This window comes from Pantherophis guttatus, chromosome 2 (assembly GCF_059756535.1).
Source record: "Pantherophis guttatus breed Tessera chromosome 2, ASM5975653v1, whole genome shotgun sequence".
Classification (NCBI taxonomy): Eukaryota; Metazoa; Chordata; class Lepidosauria; order Squamata; family Colubridae; genus Pantherophis; species Pantherophis guttatus.
Window position 1 is genome coordinate 214,857,899 of NC_142064.1, and position 24,024 is coordinate 214,881,922.

The 24,024-nt window shown below is 35.6% G+C and overlaps 1 protein-coding gene across 18 annotated transcripts in view; it reads left to right on the plus strand.

Moving 5' to 3' along the window:
- ATP2B2 (ATPase plasma membrane Ca2+ transporting 2) overlaps positions 1 to 24,024 on the plus strand; it is a 364,247-nt gene that overhangs the window by 243,200 nt on the left and 97,023 nt on the right. For all 18 annotated transcript variants that reach the window (XM_087887774.1, XM_034438425.3, XM_034438436.3 and 15 more), the window contains 2 exons: positions 9,577 to 9,774; positions 23,485 to 23,742. In XM_087887774.1, the coding sequence (XP_087743900.1) occupies positions 9,577 to 9,774; positions 23,485 to 23,742 (456 nt within the window). The remainder of the gene's footprint in view (positions 1 to 9,576; positions 9,775 to 23,484; positions 23,743 to 24,024) is intronic.

Genomic DNA, 24,024 nt, shown 5'->3' on the forward strand with positions numbered 1-24,024 from the left:
TAAATGAAGAGCTAATACTTATGTATATATAGCAGAATGCTTATAAGAGGGCATGGACCGCAAGGACAAAAAGGAATAAAGAAGTAAACCAAATGGTTCTGATATTGATTTTGCTATATATTTGCTCCCCCCTCTCATGTTTTCCCCCTTTTCTTATTTTTTTTCTGTGCTTTAGATAATGTTGCTTATTCTGAAGGGTACAGTGTAGGTATGTGCAGTACCAGAACCACACTGGTGGTGGAAGGTGTGGGCATGCACACCACACTGTCAGTGCCTCTTTACCTTGAACATGAATTTTCCTGGGATGACTATTGTTCAAGCATAGGAAAAATCGCAGCTTCTTACTTGAAGTGTCTCATCTCCACACACAAAGAAGGAATTTTGTGGCTTTCTATCTATAGTTTTGCATATTTCTAGAATAGACATCACATACTAGCTCTTGAAAATTGCAAGGACTTCCCTCCAACTCTTGAGAATTCCTTTAAAATAATTTCTAAAAAAAAATTATTTCATAAAATGAAATGGGAATATAGAAATTCTCTGCTCAGGAGTAATTCAGAGTACAGTTAGTCCTTGACTTACAACCAGTTACTTAATGACTGTTCAGAATTATGTCAGACTTCAAAAAAGTTACTTATGATCCATCCTCAAAGTTATAACTGCCGCCCCTCCCTTTGAGGTCACATGATTGCATTTTGGGCACTTGGCAACTGGCTCACATTTATGATCTGTTGCAGTGTCCCACAGTCACACGCGTGTGGTTTATGACAGTTTTTGCTGGTTTCTGGTGGGCTTTTTTTTTTTGCTGATTTCCAGCAAAAATTACCCATTCAAAATAATGAGTTTGTTTAACAACTATTTGATTTGCTTAACAACCACATGATTTGCTTTATGAGCATGGTGACTTGCTTTACCACTGTTGTAAAAATGATCATAAAATCACATAGTGTCTTGACTTACAATTGCAACAAATTATAACTGAACCTCTTGGGTTCCACCGTGGTCGTAGGTTGAGGACTACCTGTGTCTTTTTTTCTTCTTCATGTAGATAATAGTAAATGTGACTACACCATGCAATTCTATACTAGATTTTGTGTTGGAGGATATCTGGGTGGCAAATAAATTTCTTGCAACTAACACTCTTTTTCAACTTCCAGATAAGAAAAAAAAATTGCATTAAGAAAGCTAATTTTCATTATCCGCCCTCCTCCATCTATCTAGTAAAAGCATGAATTCTTCTCTTTGGGGAATGGAGAATTAAGGAATAATTACCTTGATGTCTAATCCAATACATATTATCTCTCGGTCTTCTCCATTGATGCCTATGGGCAGATCTTACGCTTTTATTGTATTTTTGAAAATCTTGATGATACCTGAATAATATTCTAAAATGTCTATTATAGCTAATGAAATAGCAGCAGAAACTTACTTGGAAAACTGGTGGAGGAAAGATGTTGAAACAACTATTTGTGTACTCCTCCTCCTTTCAGGCATATGTGTTGAGGAAAAACAGCCTGCTTCAAATCTGCTAGGATCTGATTTTTTAGAAAGGAATGGCAGAAGGCCTTGTGGAACGAGAGGCTAAAGTAATGTATGTGTTTATTTCCAAGAAAGGAGACAATGTGTGTGTCAAAACATCTCCAATGCTGCCATTCTATCTGCATATTCACTGCCAAGACAAGTTTCATTATAACAAATGAATTTAACAATGTTTTTTTCCATTAGAATACAGACCATAGAACATTAATACATATTTTCCTTTAAGTAATGCTAGTTTGCCTTTTGACAAGAGAGCAGTAACTGGTGCTTCATCAAGTCAAATAAGCGGGGTCTCAGAAAGCATTTTTGAGATTCCCATCTCCCATTCTACAAGTGGTAGGCCATGTATGACTCTAATTTAACATTATATCCATAACCCTACAGTCAGTATGACATTTCAGGGTTGCATAGAACAAATGAATAAGTTATGTGATGTTATCTTTGAAAAATAGATATCATAATTCTATAAAAAAATCTTTAGATAAATGGTAAAACCAATGAGACAATGCTTCTAAATTTAGATTCATGAAATCCCAGACATTTCTCACTCCAAGATCAGTGCTGGTGCATGGATCTAAGAGGAGAAAATATGAGTTTAAATCTACCTCCATTCAACATTTTGATGACACTTTCAGTAGTAATGACTATAGAATAGAATAGAATTCTTTATTGGCCAAGTGTGATTGGACACTCAAGGAATTTGTCTTGGTGCATAAGGTCTCAGTGTACATAAAAGAAAAGATACGTTCGTCAAGAATCATAAGGTACAACACTTAATGATAGTCATAGGGAAACAGTCAATATAAATCTTAAGGTTACCAGCAACAAGGTTACAGTCATACAGTCATAAGTAGGAGGAGATGGGTGATAGGAATGATGAGAAGATTAATGTTGGGTGTCCATTTTAGGTTATGAGATATCTTCAGCAGTTTGGGACAGGAAAGGATCCAAAGCTATTACCACTGCCGGGCCTTTGATATTGGGGCAGCTTTGGTTCATTGCTTGCATTAGGGCAGAACATTTAGAAAAATACAACTTGTCTTCATTTCTGTTCTCTCTGTCAGAGCTTTAAATTGTTAAAGCCATCTACCAGAATGGAAAATTGCTATACCAGGATAAGAAATGCCACTGCTGCTTCTGGTTTTAAAAAGATGTAATTTATAATGATAATCAAGTGGCAAGCAAGGTTAATGCATGGTACCATGCAAATAGTTAGGCTGATGACTTAACAGTACTCCTCCCACTTTGCAAAATTGCCTTTTATTTAATTAAGGCTCTCCAGGAGGTTGCCGCTTTTCTCTTGCTGAGAAAACAGCTGTATTGCAACTATGAATCCTCCAAAGAGCTAAATGTAATTGTGACTGCTTGGAATTTTTGCAGAACTATGTTAGTGGTTGTCTTTGTAGTGCTAGGAACATCTTTTTCTGTCATGATCATTGCAACCTTCAGTGGAGTATTGATATTAAAACTGCATGCTACTCTTCCATAAATAACATTAGATGAGGTGCTTCCCCTAACATCATATAATACCTATTGAGGGCATTTTATTTCCTTATTTGAATTGTTGTATATAGCTATTTCAGATATGTGACTCTAGGTTACATATGTGATATTGCTTAAGGTGTGTCTGCCTGTTGTAAGAGAAGAACAGTTATAACTGAAGAAAATCAATAAAATATGAATCTCAGAATAAGTTTAAGCATTTATTGTGAATTGCCTTACCATATATATATATATATATATATCTTATTTATTAAACCATGTTTAAGCAGATCATGGCTGACTCATTGTGCTTTCTGCACTGAATTGCTCAATTATCTCCTTGGTTTAAATGAAGTGATTGTGGAAGGTTACAGTCTCCACAGCTTTCTACAACTATTTTTCTCAGTTTTTAGCATTCACATTCATGAACTGGATGAGTGACCATATGCAACTTACTGTCCTAGATAATGTAGCTCTTAGTTTCATAAATAGTGAATTTATGAATATACAGCCATACATAGTGGCTGTATAATGGTTTTAAGGTTTGTAAACCACCCAGAGATGCCTCTAGATGAGATGGAATGACACATCAATCACTCTCTCAATCACTTAATCAATCACTTAGTCAATCACTCAATCACTCAATCACTCAATCACTCAATCACTCAATCACTCAATCACTCAATCACTCAATCACTCAAGCAAGCAAGCAAGCAAGCAAGCAAGCAAGCAAGCAAGCAAGCAAGCAAGCAAGCAAGCAAGCAAGCAAACAAATAATAATTTCAGAGCAAATATATTCCATATAGAAAAGGAAGAAAGGAATAGATATACAGCAATGGTTCCCTGAGGATGGGCTCCAGCAAAAGTCCAAAAGCTCAGAAAGCTAAACCTCTGATCCTGGAGACCAGATTAGACCTTGCACTAGATATACATGTTGCTGGTATACATGTCTTGCACTAATAAATACACATATTATGGTGAGAATGAAAAGTGAATAGTGGAAGGCCCTCATAAGGGTTCCTTATCTCTGAAGTACAGGACTTTCCTTTGAGAGTTGTGTACAATAAGCAGAATATGGTACTGTTTGTCTTTTGCTATGCCCTGAAATTTGATTGAGATACAATTAAACAAAACCAATCTTCTTCCTTGGAACATCTCAGCCATATTCTGCAAGGAAAATTCTGTAAAAGTAACAAAATGGAATAATAGCGGGTTGGGTGTTTTGGAAGGATGCACAAAATAGAGAAAAGAAGAGTAGCATATTGAATCTCGTAAATATTAAAAAGTAGTGCAAAATTTTTATTTTTTTAAATAAGGGATCTTAAAATACTTTTATGTTAACATTCTCTTAATATTAGCTTGGAAAATTAGGGACTTTTGGAGTAAAAAGATTATTGAACATTTCTATTTTTGTTACTACATGAACGAGGCTGTCTCTGGCATGTGAAGAGTTCCCTGAGTGATTAATTCTGGGTTACTTTGTTTATTTTATGACAGCTAATTGACTGCTAGAATGTGTGAGTCATTTCTGTAAAGAGCTTTCTCAAGGACAAGTCAAGGGCTGAGAGGATGCTGATGTTTAAAGGCAGTGGAGGTATTTAGTAGTTTCAGTGTGAAAGAGTTCTGCTTTTGAAAACAAGAAGATTGATATAGGAACTGAAACGAGCTTTGTCTATTCTGCTTTCAAAGGTGTTTAGTGTGATATTGTCCACAGATTGGTTTGGAATGTACATTGTACTGTTTGTCATGGGGCTTCACCAGAGCTGTCAATCTGGTGAGATTTGTTAGTAATGGCAGGCAATTTCTCTCACTCTGCCCCCTCCCCTTTCCCCCAAGGGTTCTCTGCCACCTTTTATGTTGTTCCTGAATGTTTTCCAACCATTTTGAAACAGATTTTCAAGAGCCACTAGATAATAGAGAGAGGAATTGGCAAAAAATGCATTTTTCTGTACTACTAATCCCTTTTATAAATATTTCCTTGCAACTAAATAGTAAAAAGTATATAATAAGATATAGAAATACTATAAAATATTATATGATTAATTCAGTATTTGAATTCAAGTTCCCATATCTCCTCCTGATTCCTAAACAGGGAAGAGCCCCACATATTGCAATGGTAAATACTGTACATGCAGTGTGAAATGAATATTGTATTATATACCATATTTTCCGGCATATAAGACGACTTTTTAACACATGAAAATTTTCTTAAAAGTCGGGGTCGTCTTATACGCCGGGTGTCATTCTCCTGTAACCAGGCAGACCTGCCCGAAAGGCTCTGATGAGCCTTAAATGGTTCTGACAAGCCAAGCTCTGACTATCCCAGCTGAGTTGCCTGCTAATTAGGCAACTCAGCTGGGATCGCCAGAGCCATGTAAAAGAAAAAAAGTTTTCCCCTTCCAGCTTGCTTCCCTTAGCTGCTAGTCGCAATGCTTGCTTTGCTTCGCTTGCCTGAATCCATCCATCAGCAAGCCACTCCCTGCCTGCAATCAAGCAGGCAGGGAATTGTGGACTTCAACTCCCAGAATTCCTCAGCCAGCAAAGTAAAACTGGCTGAGGAATTCTGGGAGTTGAAGTCTACAAGTCTTAAAGTTGCCAAGGTTGGAGACCCCTGTTCTATTGGGTAAGTTTTTTTCCCCTTTGGGAACTTTAAAAAAATAATTAATTGGGGTTTTTTTTTTAGTTGTTCTTTTTTAGACCTAGCCATTTAAAGTTTAGGAAGTTTTAAATTTAGCTTTCATATAAAAATAAAATAAAATAAAATAAAATAAAATAAAATAATATTTGTGCAGCTTTCTGAGATTTAGTGTGTTTCTGTAGTGTTTCACTCTAACTACATAAACACACAAAATCTCACAAAGCTGTATGTGGAATTTTGTGTGTGTAAAGTGTGAAAGTTGGGTTTTTGGGCTTTTTGTGGCTGTGTGAGGTTCCTGCTTGTTGCAGGGGCCATTTTGGGTCTAGCACAGCTGCTTTTACATTGTGGGTGAGCCAGTTGATGTTTTTTAATTTTTATTTGGTGTGCGTTGGAAGAGGGGTAGTCTTATACGGCGAGTATAGCCCAAACCCTATATTTTAACAGGAAAAGTCAGGGGTCGTCTTATACACCCAGTCGTCTTATATGCCAGAAAATATGGTATGTGCAAACAGACATCTTTAAGACACTTGATATGTGTGTATGAGGCATAGTGCTTCTTGCAGCTATTAGTAGAACTGGATAACTGAAGCATAGCATACCAGTTGTGAGTTTTAATTAAAATATAAAGATACTATAAATTCCTTATAGTGGAGATTAAGTATGCAGCCCTCCACACTTATATATTTCTACTAAATATTGTCACAGTCTTGTGTGGCTCAGTTGTGCACAACAATTTCATATCTATAAAATTCAACCCAGTGGAAGGAACAGTTTATAAAGCAATTTGTCTATGAATATACAACTTCTTTTGGAATTACTAGGAAATAACTGATTGTGTACAAACATTTATCCTAGAGAAGGTCTATCTATGTGGTCATTGAAAGTTGACATCAACATCACATAATAAAACAGTGTGTTGATAAGATTCTCTAAATAATTCTAAAATAATTACTGCTCTCTTCATTGTGAGGTGAAGGAAAGCCAAGCTCAGAAAACTGTACTGATTAAAAAAGTATTTTTCCACAACACTTTGTCAATAAATGAATTATGGTACTTCAAGTGAAGAGCCTCCATTATTCCATCCTTTCTTTTAGGAATGTTAATGAACAGAATGCTTCATTATACCTCCCTTTTTTACATTTCATATACTGTATATATATTATATATCTATCTACATCTATCTATCTATCATCTATCTATCTATCTATCTATCTATCTATCTATCTATCTATCTATCTATTAAAAGTCAATGAAAGGAGAATATTAAGACACATGAAGAAGAAAAAGAAGAGAGGAGATAAACAAATAGTAGGGAATGTATCAAATATTGAACAAAATGTATCAGAAAGGTGGAAAAAGATTACCTAGATGCAACCACTATTATGGGTTACTATAATGTGGTGGATCTGCAAAGAAAGATGACTTGAGTTGGATAAGATTATTATTTCAGCCTTGTTGTCTTGACATATTTCCAAATAATAGGATAATAACACATTTTAAAACTTGTTTATTCAAACCTTAATTTCATTGTATTCAATTGAGCTTTCCCTTCAGTAATTTAGAATTAAACTAAGGCCAAGCCAGGCTTTGTGCCTTTGATTTAAGTAGTTCTGGATCTTAACCACATGGAATTATGACAACTAGGTAGTATTAATTAAAAGATTTATGAGTTTGAAGAAAACGTGAAGATATTAGCATCAATAAACTGTGTCTTAACTACTTTTCAGTCAATCTTTATTGATGTCAGTTTTTTGTTTTCACTTCTAAAGGAGGAGGAATTCCTTCATTCTAGCCAGAATTGTGTATTCATATTGAAAAATAATATTACCAGTTATCATCTCTGTTTGCTGTATGCTGCCATTGAATTGCACATCTCTGCCAGATCATTTTCTATTCATGACTTAATTATCTAGTGTGGAAATCTGAGACGTCCGTTTTAGGTGGCTTACCTTGCCTTATTTTCTTGAACACTAAGCAGCAGCCATCTACAATATTTAGTGTTTTTAAGAAATGGGGGGGGGGCAGAATTATCGTGGTACATAAAGATGGTGCCAAAGATGGGTGTTTGTAGCATGCATACTTTTTGGGCAGGAAGCTTGATAGCTCTCAAGTTCTCTAGGGGTACACTGATGATCGCACTTGGTTGCCCTAGAATAAACTTTAATTGATTTACCACTTAATCACCTCCAAATACATTGCAATATAATAATTATGTTTGTTACTCCATTTTATTTAGTTGTTTACTCACAGCTTTTTACAATATGCCTGTGATTTTTTTTCTCAGCACTATCTTTACAAAGTTAATTTGGAAATATCATGAACATTCTTGTGCAATAGATACAGTAGCATCTGTGTAGTCTGTTTTCACAGCAGTGGTTCTAACTTAATGTTGACTTTTGTAGAAATCCTTTGGAAAAAGTGTTTCTGAATGTGTGGAAATGTTACGAAGCATTTCTTGTCAAACTATTAAAGAAGATGCATATTTTTTTCTAGCTCCTACTACAAACTTTTCCTGACTATATTCAGAGGTGTACAAGCACAAAGATTTCCCTTTGTTGGAAAAATAATATCAAATGATGTTTTTTGAAGGACAGCCACATTTCTAATTGATTCTGCAATTGGAAGATATCCATAAATATCACTTACAAATCACTTTCTTAAAGTTCTTTAAAGAAGTTTTGCTTACCAGCAGCTGCCCTTGTATTTTCCATTTTAGAGATGCTCACACCTAAAATATACAGCATACATCCCTTGAAATCATTTTGTTTATCTTACTCCAATATATTTCTCTGTAACTGTTTATAATAATGTTTCCTTGTAGGATCAACACTTTACCTTCTGATTGGTTTTTTAATGCACTGTGCAATAAACTATGCAGTAGCCAGAGGAAATGACACAGCAATTAATTATAGTAAGAGATTTTGAGTTTGGACTGACTTGAACATTAGGATGAAATATAACTACTTTAGGACAGCTGAATTTCAGTTTCTCTTTCAGTCTTGATGTTAATGAATGGCCTTGCATTTTTCCTGGCATATTTGTAAATAGAATTCAACATAGTTACTGCTCTGGAATAGAAGCTGTTTTTCAGCCTATTTATCCTTATTTTTATTATCCTGTACTGTCTGCCAGATGGTAATAGTTCAAAAAAAGGGTGCCCAGGATGAGATGGATTTTTAAGAATGTTTTGAACTTTCTTAAGGCAGCGGGAGCTATGAAGCTTTTTCAAAGGGATGAGGGGGCAACCAATGATCCCCTGGGCAATAATGTTAACCCTGTGGAGCACTGTCCTATCTGCCACTGTGCAATTGGCAAACCATACACAGATGCAGTAAGTTAAAATACTCTCTATGACACAGCGGTTAATATTTGAGGAAAGTTCTGGAATACTATTGAGTAAGGCTCTGGAGACGGATTTAGTTGGAAGAATGGGAAAAAGGAAAAACAAACATGTCAAAGCAGAAGCATTTTATTATTAAAAAATGCAACCTATAATACTTTTCCTAACTATAAAATCATATGCAGGAAATTCTGAACACATTTTTATGTATCACTTTGCTAATATACATAGTTGAAATTTTGTAAATTTATTTGCTAATTAATGTCTTGTTTTGCTTCCTCTTTTTGACATATTGTATAAACACAAGTTAGATTGTTTGCCTGTGCCTCTTTATGATTCTCTTTGCCTAACGGAAAAGCTAGAGAAGAAATGTGTTTCTCAAATGCCTTTGCAAATCCACAGAAGACTCTGTGATACATTAGCTGAGAATGAGTTTGCCAAAATAAAATTACAAAATTGGAAGTCTGATGAGCTGTAAATGCTAAATGATAAAAGTAAAAATGGTTGTATTTTAAACTGTAGTTAAAAAAATATTAACAGACTTGTCACTCGCTATTAATGTTTCCTTGATCTGTAGGATTACCTGGCACTACTGCGGACCTAGATAAAAGAAGGCTAATTTTTGGGAAAAACTTTATACCTCCAAAGAAGCCAAAAACTTTCTTACAGTTAGTCTGGGAAGCATTACAGGATGTGACTCTCATCATCTTGGAAATCGCAGCCATTATCTCTCTTGGGCTCTCATTTTATCATCCACCTGGAGAAGGAAATGAAGGTAAAACTTGTTTCTCCATTATTTATCTAATAAATATTATTTCCTTGGTTCCATTGTTCCATAGGCTTGGGAGTAGCAACAGGTTCTCTGCTTTTAATGTCCAATTGTCTCCCTATTTCCTAAAGGTTTAATTTGATATGACTTAGGTTAGTATGCGTAGCTAAAATAGTTTCTCAATTTTGTATCTCTTAATTTCACATTGCATGGGAAAATTATAGACTTGAACATAATGTGGCCACCTCTGATCTGAACATCATTTTAAGAGATGCAACCCATGATGTATATTGTGGCTGATAGTGACTTATCTCTTGGCGTGGGAATAAAAAAGAAAAATATCATATAGCTTGATTTTTGTCTACCAAATCCTTTTTTTTTTTTTTGAAGCAACTATTGTACTGGTAAGTATCAAGATGCAGCAATAGATTAAAACTGCTGTCACTAATCAACCTGACTGCTAGCAGATTCCAAGTCATATGCTAAGTAACCGTTGATATTGATAGGGATCTTGGATCTAGAATATGGGTGTCAAACTTGATCGCGTCATGTGACGTCACATGATGTATCACAACATTTTTTGCCTTTCCAGAGCTGGGATGGGCATGGCCTGTGCGTGATACATCTGGCCCGTGGATGCATTGATCAGGGATGATCAGTGGAGGTCAAATAATATATATTTATTCAGTCCAAAGTTTTGAAATACTTATGGATGGGTGCCCACAAAGAGCTGTTCCTTGTCTCCCTTTTTATAAGGTTTTGTAGTTTAGAGATTTTGGCAGTCATTATCAATTAATGGAATGCGTTAATATAAACAAACATTTCCCTATCTTAGAATGAAAATAGATGCCTCCTTATTTATAATAGAGCAAATGTTTCTTTATCTAGAGCAGGGGTATCAAACTGGATTTCTTCGAGGGCCAGTTCAGCATTGTAGTTGTCCTCTATGGGCTGCCTGGGATGGGTGGGTGAAGACGGGATGGACGGCAGACGGGACGGACGCCTCCTGCAGTACCCTGCTGCCCAAAATGGGTGCAGGGGGGCCGCACACACCCCCTGCCCTGTCAGCCTGGATGGCCTCCTTTAGCACCCTGATGGCCAAAATGGGGCATGGGGGGCCTATGTGTGGCCCCCGATCCCCATTTTTTGCTAGCAGAGGCACTGCAGGCTGGTCCTTTGCTATTTCCAGGCCGGCCCCATGGGCCAGATCTAAGCACCTTGCAGGCCAGATCTGTCCCACGGGCCTTCAGTTTGACACCCCTGATCTAGAGCTAGAACAGATAGGTTCTACAATATGTATAAGATATATCTCACCTTTTACTTGGGCTTTACTATGTGATGTCTCTATTTTTTTCAAATGGAGAAACTGTTTATTATTACTTACTATATACAATCTTTCTTTAAATTTAAACTTAATTTAAACATGAAAGAGAAAGATTCCATCAGGAATCTCAGGAACTATAATAGCAATAGCACAGACTTATATACTGCTTTACAGTGCTTTACAGCCCTCTCTAAATGGTTTACTGAGTCAGCATATTACCCCCAACAATTTGGGTCCTTATTTTACCCACCTCGGAAGGATGGAAGGCTGAGTCAACCTTGAGCGTGGTGAGATTTGAACTGCCAAATTGCAGGCAGCTGGCAGGCAGCAGAAGTAGCCTGCAGTACTGCACTCTAACCACTGCACCACCCCGACTCTTGGGTCACTAAATGAAAAATTATTACAATTTTTAAAAATGGAAACAACTTACATGGCTTCCAACTTTCCATTGCACATCACAGAATCATAAAGGTACCATTTAGATGTTGAGTCCAATTGTATTATTAGTGCTGAAATTCACTGCCACTACCTCTTTCAGTAATTGGCTCTGCTATCAAGCTATTCTGACCTAAGCTATTCTCTTTCCTAAAATGATATTGCCCTGTTAAAACACACATCTTTGGGCCTCTCTTGAGACTCATTCGTTCTTTCCCTTACAAGTCTTTCCCCCAGATTCCTACGGAGTTCAAATTTCAAAAGCAACATCTATGTGTCTCTCTATTTCTGCTTTTAAGTTACTTGGGTACATCTCTGTAACATCTAATTGGCTATTCTCCAGTGTAATTCTTAAACCATGCCCTGAATCAGTAGTCCACAAAACCCAGCAATAAAGGTTTTGTGAAATGCCACAAATCTATGCAACTCCCTTCTGATTTAAGGACCTCCCTTGTATAAGTAACAGAAGAATAAAACCAGGGCCTTGTGTTTGTATGTGTCCTCTGCCTTGTGTTTGCATGTGACAGAGCCTTGGTCCTGTTTAGAAAGGAAAGAATCAGGATATTTTCAAGTTTCTTTATGCTGCACTTGGTTTGTGTTTCATATCCAAAGGTGCAATGTCTTGAGGTACATAAAAAATAATGTGGCATTGTTTCCTGGACAGGTCATCCTGGCCTCTGTTGTGCTTGGCAAGTTTTGTACTGTGTTTTAACCATGAAAAGTTAACTCAACATTTGTGGCGTTGTTTTTGTAAGCCAGGTTACAGAGGAACAAATGCTTATTACAAGGATAACATCACATCTCTACCAATGCATTTTAAATGCTTTTTAATTTAATGCCAGTAAATTTGATAAATAAATAAAAAATTGATAAATAAATTTGTCAGATGTTAATATTTTGGCTACTAAGCCCCTACTGGGACTTTCTAAAAGAATAGTGTTAGTCGGTAGGTATAAGAGAATTAACCACATCTGTAAATAAACTTCTGCAGTGTTTCTTTTAGATTGATAGACAGCATTGTGTATTTTACTGAAAAGGTTCTACTAATTGATAGATCGTTGTATGTATGATCATGGTTTTTAAATATATACACATATGATTATTATCTACAATCCATTATCATATATAGAAATTCTTTATAGTAGTACAAAATGTATTTTGGAAAGGAAAGCTACATCAGTAAGGCAATCATGTATTAAAATGGGCATATTAAGATAACCCCATGCCAAGTTATTTATTCAAGGACCAGGAAGAAAAATGCAAGAGTAACGAAATAAGCAAAACTTAAATAAAATACAGCACTGTACATGCAAGATTCATCTAGAAAACAATTTCAGTGGGATTTTGAGTAAATATTTTGGCCTGATTTTTTGAATACTGACAAATTTTATAGGTTTTCCCCACTGACATGAATGCTTCAGCTGATATTGAGAAAATATTTTCTTCAAGCTCTTCCTCCTTTTCCACATCGTATATAATAATGAACATGGTGATTAGATTTATATTTTATTACTTTTTGCCACTACTTAAAAGTTAGAAGTTACTATTAAGTTTAGGGAAGTTTTCTTATTCAATCTGAAATGAAAGAAAAAAGAGACAAGTAATTTGTTAACAGCAACAATCTGATATTTTGCAGGACTCTGGATTTGCAAATGTAAATTGGTCTCCTATTTTTAAGCCTCAAATTATAAAATAAGAAGGCTTTGAATATTAGTTATGAAAACATTTGGTTTGCTCTCATGATAGAGCATGATGTCTGTTTCCTATTACCGTGGAAAATATTTTACAAGTGTGACCGCTCATGTTCTGGGAAATGTGGAAAAATAACACTTAGCATTAGAACTTTAGTGCTTTTTCCACATTCATAAATAAATTATTCCACTCAAAATATTTTAAAGCATTTCCTCATGAATATTTGGTTAGATTTTGACAACATATTTTCGGAATGCTTATAATGGGAAAAATACATTGCACTAAAATATTTGTATTGTTTTCCATTGAAACTCAGGCATTTTATGAATAATATTTCCACTTTGCCTATTCCAAGTTGAAATTAACGAAAAATGGCTAAAAATGGTAAAAAATAAATAAACTAGTTATGCTTAGTAACTAGCTAACATATTTATTGAGAAGTAACTTCTATTGTATTCAGCTGGAATGGATCCAAGATTGAAGACTAAATATTTCAGTTTAATCTGAAAGAACTGTGTTTGCAAATATAATAATGCAATCTTATGCATCCCTGCACAGAAATAAATCCTACTTTATTAAATGAATATCCTATGGGAATAAACCACTTACATAGGAATAAATGAATTTGATTGGGTTTCCTTCTTAGTAGATGTTTGTGGAATGGCATTGTAAACAACCTATAGGTTCAGTCTTTTAAAAGTGTAAATTTAAAAGTGTAAAAGAAGTATAATAATACAGTTTTGCAGATATATCTAACAAAAATAGCTAGCTAGCTAGATTTATATACTGTACATGAAAAAGATCTCCACACTCTATGGAATTTATAAAGTGAATTGTCTGAATGGGATTATTATGCAAGAGAAAAAACAGTTAACACTGGATTAAGCCATAGATGGGAAAATCAAATGATTCACCTAAACGAGGACAGCTACAAGATTGGCACATTAAAATATGAAAGCATGTAGAACCTCATAAATGCACACTCCATTGAGATGTGCATTTGATCATTCACTGACCATCTGTCATCCTATTTCTATGTCATATTCAATCCTTCTCATATTCTGTATGCCTCTCTTCCTAAGTATCTGTCTGAATGTCTGTCTATTTATTCCAGGTAGGCACTTATTTAAGATATTTCCCTGCCCCCTACCCCCCCGCCATATGTGTGTGTGTGTGTTGGATACATGATTCATAATATAAAATAATACATTTTCTTTCATTTTCTTGCTATAACTTCTTTTCAAGCTCATGATTTTCTGTCATCAGTACAGATAATAGAAACAAGGGCACAATATTTTAGAAATGTTCAAATATATATAAATGTTTGTGTTATGATTCATAATGTGTGTAAATTTCAATAACTCTTTATTCAGTTAGGGCTAGCTAAAATTCAGCATTTTAATGCTGGCAATATTAGCAGAAAATAGGTAAGAGGAGCACTGGAAAGGATAAATGTCTATGGAGATTTTCACTCATCCAGGTCATGGTTATCCCAAAGGTGCTTTTTCAAGAGGCAACTGGACTTTCTTTGTTTTTCCTTGAACACATTTTGCTTCTCATCCAAGAAGCTTCTTCGGTTCTGACTGAATGGTGGGGAATGGAAGGATTCATATTCTTTGCAGTCAATCTGCAATCTGGTTGTTAGCATTCTGTCTGAAAATTGTTGAGGCCACTTGGAGATTTATCTGTGCCCTGTGGGTCACCTGAATAGCGCAAATAGGTGTGGAACCTTTTTGGAATTGCTGAAATTGTATTGTAAACAGCATTGTAAACCTGTTTACTGTGTTGTAAATAGCATTGTAAACCTGTTTACTGTGTTGTAAACAGCACTGTAAACCTGTTTACAACACAGTCTTTTCATCAATTCCAAAAGATTTCACACCCATTTGCACTATTCAGGTGACCCTGAGGGCACATATAAATCTCAAAGTGGCCACAGCAACTTTCAGAAAGAATGTTAATGACTAGATGACTGCAAGGAATATAAATCTTTCCATTACACACCATTCAGTCAGAACTGAGGAAGCATCTTGGATGAGAAACAAAATGACTTTAAGGAAACCAAAGAAAGTCCAATTGCCTCTTGAAAAAGTATATTTGAGACTGGAAAGGATAAACCTTAATTTCATACTCTTTTTTTAATCAGGCCTGGAGTAGTTAGCATTTAACATTTAAAGCAATGCAAAACATGCTTTGAAAAATGATTCATAATAAATGTTCAGATATTGAGCATAGCTTTTCTGTTCTTAATTAGAAGTACCTGGAAAAAAAGTGATGCTGTTTTAATGGGTTGGTTCATTAAACTTAATTTACATATTTTTGCAGGTTCCTATGGAAGAATGAAAAAAGAACCTCCTTTACAAAAGGCAGAGAGGAATTAGGCTAGTACATATGTGAGATCTGAAGCACTTCTTCTGAAACATTTTTGAAGTGCACATAGCCATAACAGATAGCAAATATGTTGTAATGGATAGATCAGAGATAACTTATTTATACTGTATCCATTTAGCAGCCATTAAAGTGCCTTTGAACAGCACTCTGTACACATGGATATTTTAGTTAGAAATTCAGTGTTACTTAGTGAAAAATTTCAGAAGTCCTGTAGGCTGAGAGATAGATGTTATTTGTTTGTTAACATCAATTTCAAATTGTAATTTACAACATAATGCATTTTAGTCCAGCTTTTTTTTCCTTGCAAATAAAATATTAATCCAGGCATTTTTCAGTTTCCATATTGGTGCCTGAATTAATGTCAATACAATTTTGAAAAAAAACCTGCAGTAGTTATTTTAATAATGTGAGCCCTCCCACCCATCTGCAGATGGTCCAATAAGCCTTAGTCATTATTTGCAAAAAAACCAGGTGTTTTCCTTGTTCTGCTGAGAGACTCAGGGCGGCTTACAATGCGCTAAGCAATAGCCTTCATTCTTTTGTATATTTATACAAAGTCAGCTTATTGCCCGCACAACTGGGTCCTCAATTTACCTACCTTAGAAAGGATGGAAGGCTGAGTCAACCTTGAGCCTTGGCGAGATTCGAACCTGCAGTAATTGCAGGCAGCTGGTCTTAATAAACAGCTTAATAACAGGGTACCTTAGACCACTGTACTACCAAGACTCTTGGTATTAATGGCTGTCCTCATAGGTCTTAATGCAAATACTTCTGGACCAAAACATAAATGTCAACTTCTGCAACAAAAGCATAAATATTAACTTTAGGGTGAGGTAGAGTGGGAATCACATCATGAATCTTTGAGAGATAAATGTTGATCAACTTAATCAATTAATGGTACTCTCAACATATTAAAGTCAGATATATTAATAAACATACAGTAGAAGGATATAATTTATCCCAACACATTGATGAAATCATGCTATTTTATTTGTAAATATTTTTTTTAATAAAGTTTTTTTTATTTTTTAAGACAAACAAACATTTAGTACATCATTCATTTCTTCCATGTGACATTTCGGTGTTATCTTCAAAGATTTCTTCTCTTCTCTATCTCTTCCATCTTCAATGTCACCGAGTCCACTACAAAGGTTTCCATTAGTATAATATTCTAATTACAACAATTATTTTTTCCTCAATCTCTTTTAAAACTTATTTATATCTCTTTTCTAACCAATAGTAAAATTTATTCCATATCTTAAAATATTCTGAATCCTCTCTTTCCTTTATTATCATAGTTAATCTATTCATTTCTGCACAATCTAATTTTTTTTAAATTACTTCTCCCTCCAATGGTATATTCTCTGCTTTCCAATTTTGTTCCAATCCTTGCTGCTGTTATTACATGTATAATCAAATACACATTATCTTTACTAATTTTCTCTGGTAAGATACCCAATAGGAATAGTTCTGGTTTTAAGTCTATACATTGTTGTATCATTTCCTCCACCCATAACTTAATTTTATTCCAGTAGCTTTTTGCTTCAGGACATGTCCACCACATGTGGTAGTATGAACCTGGTAACTGGTCGCATTTCCAACATTTAGCTGATTTATCTTTAAACATTTTTGCCAGTTTCTCAGGGGGCATATGCCATCTATAAAACATTTTGTATTGATTTTCCTTGTATGCAGTGGACATTGTTAATTTATAATTTCTTTCCCATAATTGTTGCCATTTATCCAATTCAATTGAATAGCCAAAAATTTTTGCCCAGGCTATCATTGTTTTTTTTTTTACTTGTTCTTCCTCTAGTTCTATATTTAATAAAAAATTATAGCATTTTAATTAATTTATCCTCTGCTCCCATGAGTATCTTATCCAGCTCAGTCTTTTCTGAGTAAAAACCCTTGGTAGTATGTTCATCTTTATGATTGCTATCCTTCCCACGAGTGACAATTGAAGATTCTTCTATCTCTCCAAGTCTTTCTCAATCTGTTCTTTAAGTCTATAATAATTGTATTCTTTAATCGTTGCACATCTTGAAGTCAAATATATTCCTAGATATTTAACTTTTTTCACCACTTGTATATCTAATGCCTCTTCTATCTTTCTTTTTTGTTTTTCTGTAATATTTTTAACTAAAATTTTTGTTTTTTCTTTATTTATTTTCAGTCCAGACACTTTCCCATAGTTCTCTATTTGAGCTAATAATTTTGGCCCTCTATCTTGTGGTTCCTCTACAATGAATACTAGATCATCCACAAATGCTAGCAATTTGTATTCCTCTTTTTAAATTTTCATTCCCTTTATCTCTTTTATTTTATTTGTAAATATGACAGACCATCCTAAAATAGTTGATTATGCAGATTCTGAAATAATTAAGATTTTCAGACAAAATCTTACATTTTTGCAGTATGAACTTCTTTTGGCATGATATCCAATGGTTAATAGAAAAATGAAGTGGTGCTAATGGTAATGATAAGTAAAAGTATAAATCATGCCCTCCTTCTATCTCAATTTTTTAACGGGTTGAGGGGTATTCTACTTGAAATCATCTGCTTAATGTGACCCCTCTGTTTTTATTATGGAAGAAAGGAAATTATCAGATATCTGCCCATTTTTTTACCTGTAATCCAATATACCATATATGCTGGAATGTTTCCCACAACATTAAATGGGCCTTACTATTACATTGACGTTGCATTATGAATTCCATGTTCAAGTTCAGAAATCGTCTGAACGGTTGTCTGCTGAAGTCTGAAACCAGGATTATCTTTATGCAGCTCATGGCAATGAAGCTGGTTTCTGGTCACTCTGCAAATTGGAGAAGTAGTGCCTCAACAATGATATAGCTATTTCTGTGGAGTATATCCAATAAAGACAGTAAGCAGTTTACTGACCTTCCTTTGAGCCCAGCTGAGGGGGAGTTGAGCTGGATTTCCATTCAGTTTTTATCTGTGCTGAAGGGGAAAATTAGTAGAAGGGTCACCTTGGTTCTCCTTCTTCACTGAGTGTCTGCCTTTGATGCTGTGACTGTTACTGCTCAGATATCGCAGCAGTCCTACAAACTGCATTGAACCCCAGTATGTTTGAAGTGAGGGACTATAATGATATTCTGTGCATTTCCTCATGGATGTGCGGTGGGTTCTTTTGTCAAGCTAGAATAATGGAAGTATGATATTTAAGAGCATTTCTGCAATGGCATTTTTTCATTCTTTTTTAAGGTTATGGAATTCAAGTTTTAATGGCTTGGTTTAACTGTTTTCCTGAGTGATAACTAATACATCAAGTGGTGTTAGAATGTGTTGAAAGGTCAATATTATTTCCTTCATGTTTTCCTTTGTAATCTTTGAGCCAAACATCCCTAATTATGATGATAGGAAACTAGAAGATTGAGCACTGTTATTACTTGGCATGCCTTGGCATCTTTGCTCATATAATCCTGTAATTTATAATAACTGAATTGGTCATTTGACCGGCAAAATACTATAGAGTAGTAAGTTTGTATAATGCACTGATATTCTATACGAAAGCTTATATCTGTATTGGAAAACTATTCAGTACATTCCAGATATTATTTTCTATGTATTTTTATTTATTTGGTCTTTCTGGATTTCAGAGCTACACTAAATCTTTCTGATTTGCCCCAGAGCATATAAAGGACCATTAGTGTCAGCAGTTTCCCCACACAGACCACCCAATTCTTTAGAGGTTAGCTACTGGTGGAACAGCTGAAAGGTACTGCCAAAACATTACATCAGTTTTCTACATGTGGGATCAGCAGAAATTATGAAGCTCTGTAGACTTAACATGTGTGTCAGAAGGTGCTCAAAAGGAAACCCCCTCCCCCAACATCTGTGAATTCAAATACTGTTTTATAAGATTCTATGCTTATAGAAATTAAATATCTATCTGGGGACACTGAAGGGAAAGCAGATAAAAGCAGTATTTCCAGTCAGAGGCAAACAGGGTTATTATAGCCTAAGGTGACAAATACATTTTGATAGATACATAAGGAAGACAAGACTTAATGTAAAAGTAAAACATAGGCAAAGGCAGCTAATATTAATGAACAATCTCCATAGGCATGCACTGTGTATGTATGTGTACAAACACACACACACACACACACACACACTTCCTCACTCACATAGAGAGAAAGAGAATATATTTAAAATCTTGTAAATGCCTTATCTTATAAGATTTTTCTTTTCTTTCTTATGGAATTTTGTATTGCTTTTATTTTCTTTCTATATTTTCTTTCAAATATTTTTTAAAATATATTTATGTGTTGTTATAGTTTGTTTTTTTTATTGCTTGGGATATTGCACCTGTTGCCTGAAATGTTTACTGATCTCCACTGTAGGGAGAGCCAAGGTATCATAGCAAGCATAGTCATTTGGTGCTGGGAAGATAGGTGCATCACTCCTCATAGCTACCCCTACCTTTAATTAAACAGTCTCCTTGAATAATGGTTTGTCCAAGAATTTTCCAATATATGATAGTCATAGACTTTGAAGAAGACTTGAAAAAATATTAGGAGCAATTGGTGCTTGAATAAAATCAGAATTGCATAAGTAGCTCCCAATGCGTTTAAAACTAATTTGAGGTCAGCAAAGTTAAGTTCTAAGTGCAAAGTCTGTCTTTGAATTCTATGTAATAACAATCTACCTTTTGAATCTAAGTTCTTACTGCAGAATAAAGTAAATAAGTAAATAAAGTAATAATGTAAAGAAAGAATAAAATGAGCCAACATTTAAACATTTTATACTAAGATGGGAGGAAGAATCCATATGGCAGCACACATATACACTTCCTAAATTGAAAACGTTAAAAGTAAATTAAATACAGTAAGGCAATGAGGTAGGGCAATACCAATACAATCAGCAGCAGCCAATACACAATGTCTTCTCAGAAGTAAAAAACAATTCTTACCTTCAGAAAGGTAGGACTCAATAGCCTCCAAGCAACAGGGCTATTCTGATCTCAGGAATATGCACTGTAGAGAAACAGGTCAAAACCCAATCCTGTGATGTTTGGTGATAGGAATCCTGAGAAACTGAGACCAAGACCAAACCCTTTGTTCCAGATCTAGGTGGCCAATCATTGGAAGTCAATGATACCTAGTTCCTGGACTACAAATAAGGTTGAAAAACAAACCAGTTTTTTTTGTAGTGAGCAATGAAGAATCAATTGAAATCTTGTATACATTCACAACATTAGATGGAATAGTACAGCCAGATCCAGCCCAGAACATTTTTCTGCACAAGATGAAGCAGCAAATTCATCCTTCCACCTTTCAAAAATTTCAACAAATAAATCTCTTCTTCCCAGGCAATGAAAACTAGAGCTGTATAACAGTTATCCTCTCCCTTGATGCTATATATATATATTGTCTGCTAATGGAAGAATAGTAGGAATAAATAATATTCCTCATGAAAAGATTAGCATTAACTGTTGGGATAGGCAGCAGAGAGATCTAAAAGATTAATTCTTCTTTTTCTATAAAAGAAAATGTATTTCTTACACTAATTGACTAAATATCACATCCACACAGGATCTTCTTACAATTGCTTGGGATGGGAGATGGGAAACCATGAGTTTGTTTGTTTATATAATTACTACACTGCAGTGGTGGATTGCCCACAGTTTGGACCGGTTCTATAGAACTGGTAGTAAAACCAGCAGAGGCTCCACCCACTGATCCTGACGTCATCAGGACACTTCTGCACATGCGTGGCCCCATTGTGAACCGGTAGTAACGGTAAGTAGAACCTACTCCTGCTACACTGCCCATCTCATCTAACCAACTCTGGGCAGTTTGCAAACAACATAATAAAATAATATAAAAACATGACTAAAAAGCACAGTTAAAAACAAGGCTAATTTTTTCAAGTTAAAAATAAAAAAATTAACAAGCCTCTAATAAGGCAGTATGAACAAACAAAGATCACTTTGATTTCAGTGCAGACTTCCCACTCACTGAATCCTATACTTCCACTAGATACTCCTTTGAAAGAATCTAGAGGTTATGGTAATTTTAAAAGAAATTTCCACCTTAATCCAAAGGTCATTATTTTTTCATTGCCTCTAAGAAATGTTTTATTGAAGTCTAGTTTTATATTGAACTTTCCTTTATTTCTTGTGTTTATATTGGGGCAATGGTTTTTAAAATTAAGTAAGAAATTTAAAAAATCTTGTGGGTGAAATATGGGTTTTTGAGTAATAATTTACAAAAAGGAAACCCATTAAGTACATGCTCATGCATTGGTATACCACCTCTCTCTTTATTTTATATGTATATGTAATGAAAGAACTAAAAAATAATATATGGGTGGAATTGGAGCCTCAGTAAAATTAACCCTGCTTGGAACACTTGTTGGATTTTCCCTCCTTTCTGTCCTATTTTGGATGCCATCAGCAAAGTAGAATCATCAGGTTTAGTTCTCGTTTCTTCCATTCCTGGCCAATCTGTGGATATGAGTCAGTGGCATTGAGAATTAGGATCTTGTTTACTCATAGCTTCTTCCAGCAATGCCAGGGAATACCCTTTGATCTGTTCCTTACTTCTCTCTCATGATGTCAGATCTCCAACTTTAATATATAAGGATAGCTTTTCAACAGTTGCTGTTCTGCCCCAGCTCCAGATTCCTGAGGATATTGACACACACCAACGGTCCTTATCAAATTTATTAAGTAGCAAGAATAAACCAAAGTCCGGCAAAGGTTGGCAACCAGCCCAGAAAGCAAGATACGATAAGACTTTTCCAAAAATGCTCTGATGATAATTACAAGTTGTTTCTAGCAAGAAACTTATTAACGGCGTGTGACTTAAATAGGCTAAGGGAGTGGTCAATTATCCTCAAGCCTTACTCTCGAGGAGACCTCCTCCTCCTGAGTAGCCATTCCTGCCTTTTGGCAGCCCTGCATGCTCAAGCATTGAGGAGAGGCTCCTCTACTTTGCTATGTCCACTTGAAGGAGCCTCTGGAGGTTCTGAAGGCCCTGGCTGAGTCTCTGGCACATATCCTCTTCAGCCTCCTCGCTGTCCGATGCGAGCGCCGGCTGCGCCGGCTGCTGGCACAACACCACACCAGCCTCCTCCTCGTCGGGATCAGCCATGATCTGCGCAGGCCGCTGGCGGGCCACAACAGTTGCTGGGATAGAGTATCCAAGGTTGTCTATCTCTGAAGCCCAGCCTATTGGACAGCAAAATTTCAGATAGTATGTTATTTTGCTACCTTTGATCAGTGTTGACTCCTGACAATGGCCTGGAGTAGTCCCTGCAGTTTTCTTGGCAAGATTTTCAGAAATAATTTGTCCTTGCCTTCTTCCTAGGGATGAGAGACAATGACTAGTACCTAAAGTGGGTTTGTGCCTAAAGTGGCACTAGAACCCACAGTCTTTAGACTGGTGCTTTAACTACTATACCAAACTGACTCTCAAACTGTGAGAGTGGTGGGTGGCTCCTGGTTCTGTCTGGTTCTTGCGAACCGATAATAAAAGCGGCAGGAGGCTCCACCCACCCACCCGATGTCATAATGGACAATCTGTGCGCACACTCCCGTTGCAAACCGGTAGTAAAGCTAAGTAGAAGCCACGCCTGGGTGTTACATATTAGAATGTATCTGATGAAGGTTGATATTTCTAATAATTAGATTTATTTAATAATCCATTTGCAGAAATGTAGGTGGGTTTTCCTAGTTGCTATAAAATGCTGTCTTAGATCCCATAGTGTTAACTGTAACGTGTGACATTATGTTATCAGAATCTGCAATGTTAAAAATCTACAGTTTTCATAATTTTCATAATTTTCAAGTAATGTTTTCATAATTTTCAAGTAATGTCCTATTTTTGACTGTTGTTCTCCAGCGTGTGCTGCTGCCGCAGGAGGAGCTGAAGATGAAGGTGAGGCAGAAGCTGGTTGGATTGAAGGGGCTGCCATTCTGCTTTCAGTTATATGTGTGGTGCTGGTTACAGCCTTTAATGACTGGAGCAAAGAGAAGCAGTTCCGTGGACTTCAGAGTCGTATTGAGCAAGAACAAAAGTTTACCCTAGTCCGAGGTGGACAAGTAATTCAGATTCCAGTAGCAGAGATTGTAGTTGGTGACATTGCACAAGTCAAATATGGTATGTTTTTTTGTATACTTTCTAGAAAATGTATGAATCCCTAGGAATTCTTTATAACCTATTAAATAGTAGCAAGAAAATAGTTGCTAATAAACGTAAGGCCAATTCCTTATAATAAACAGGAAAAAAAATGTAATACAACATACAATCAATTATTTGAAAAAAAATGTTCAAATTGTTTTTGAATTTTAAGGAATAACATAATATTATATTTAGTGATCAAGGAACTAGCTTAAGTTGATAGATAAAATCACTGGTCGGTACCATGTAATTGAGGATCAA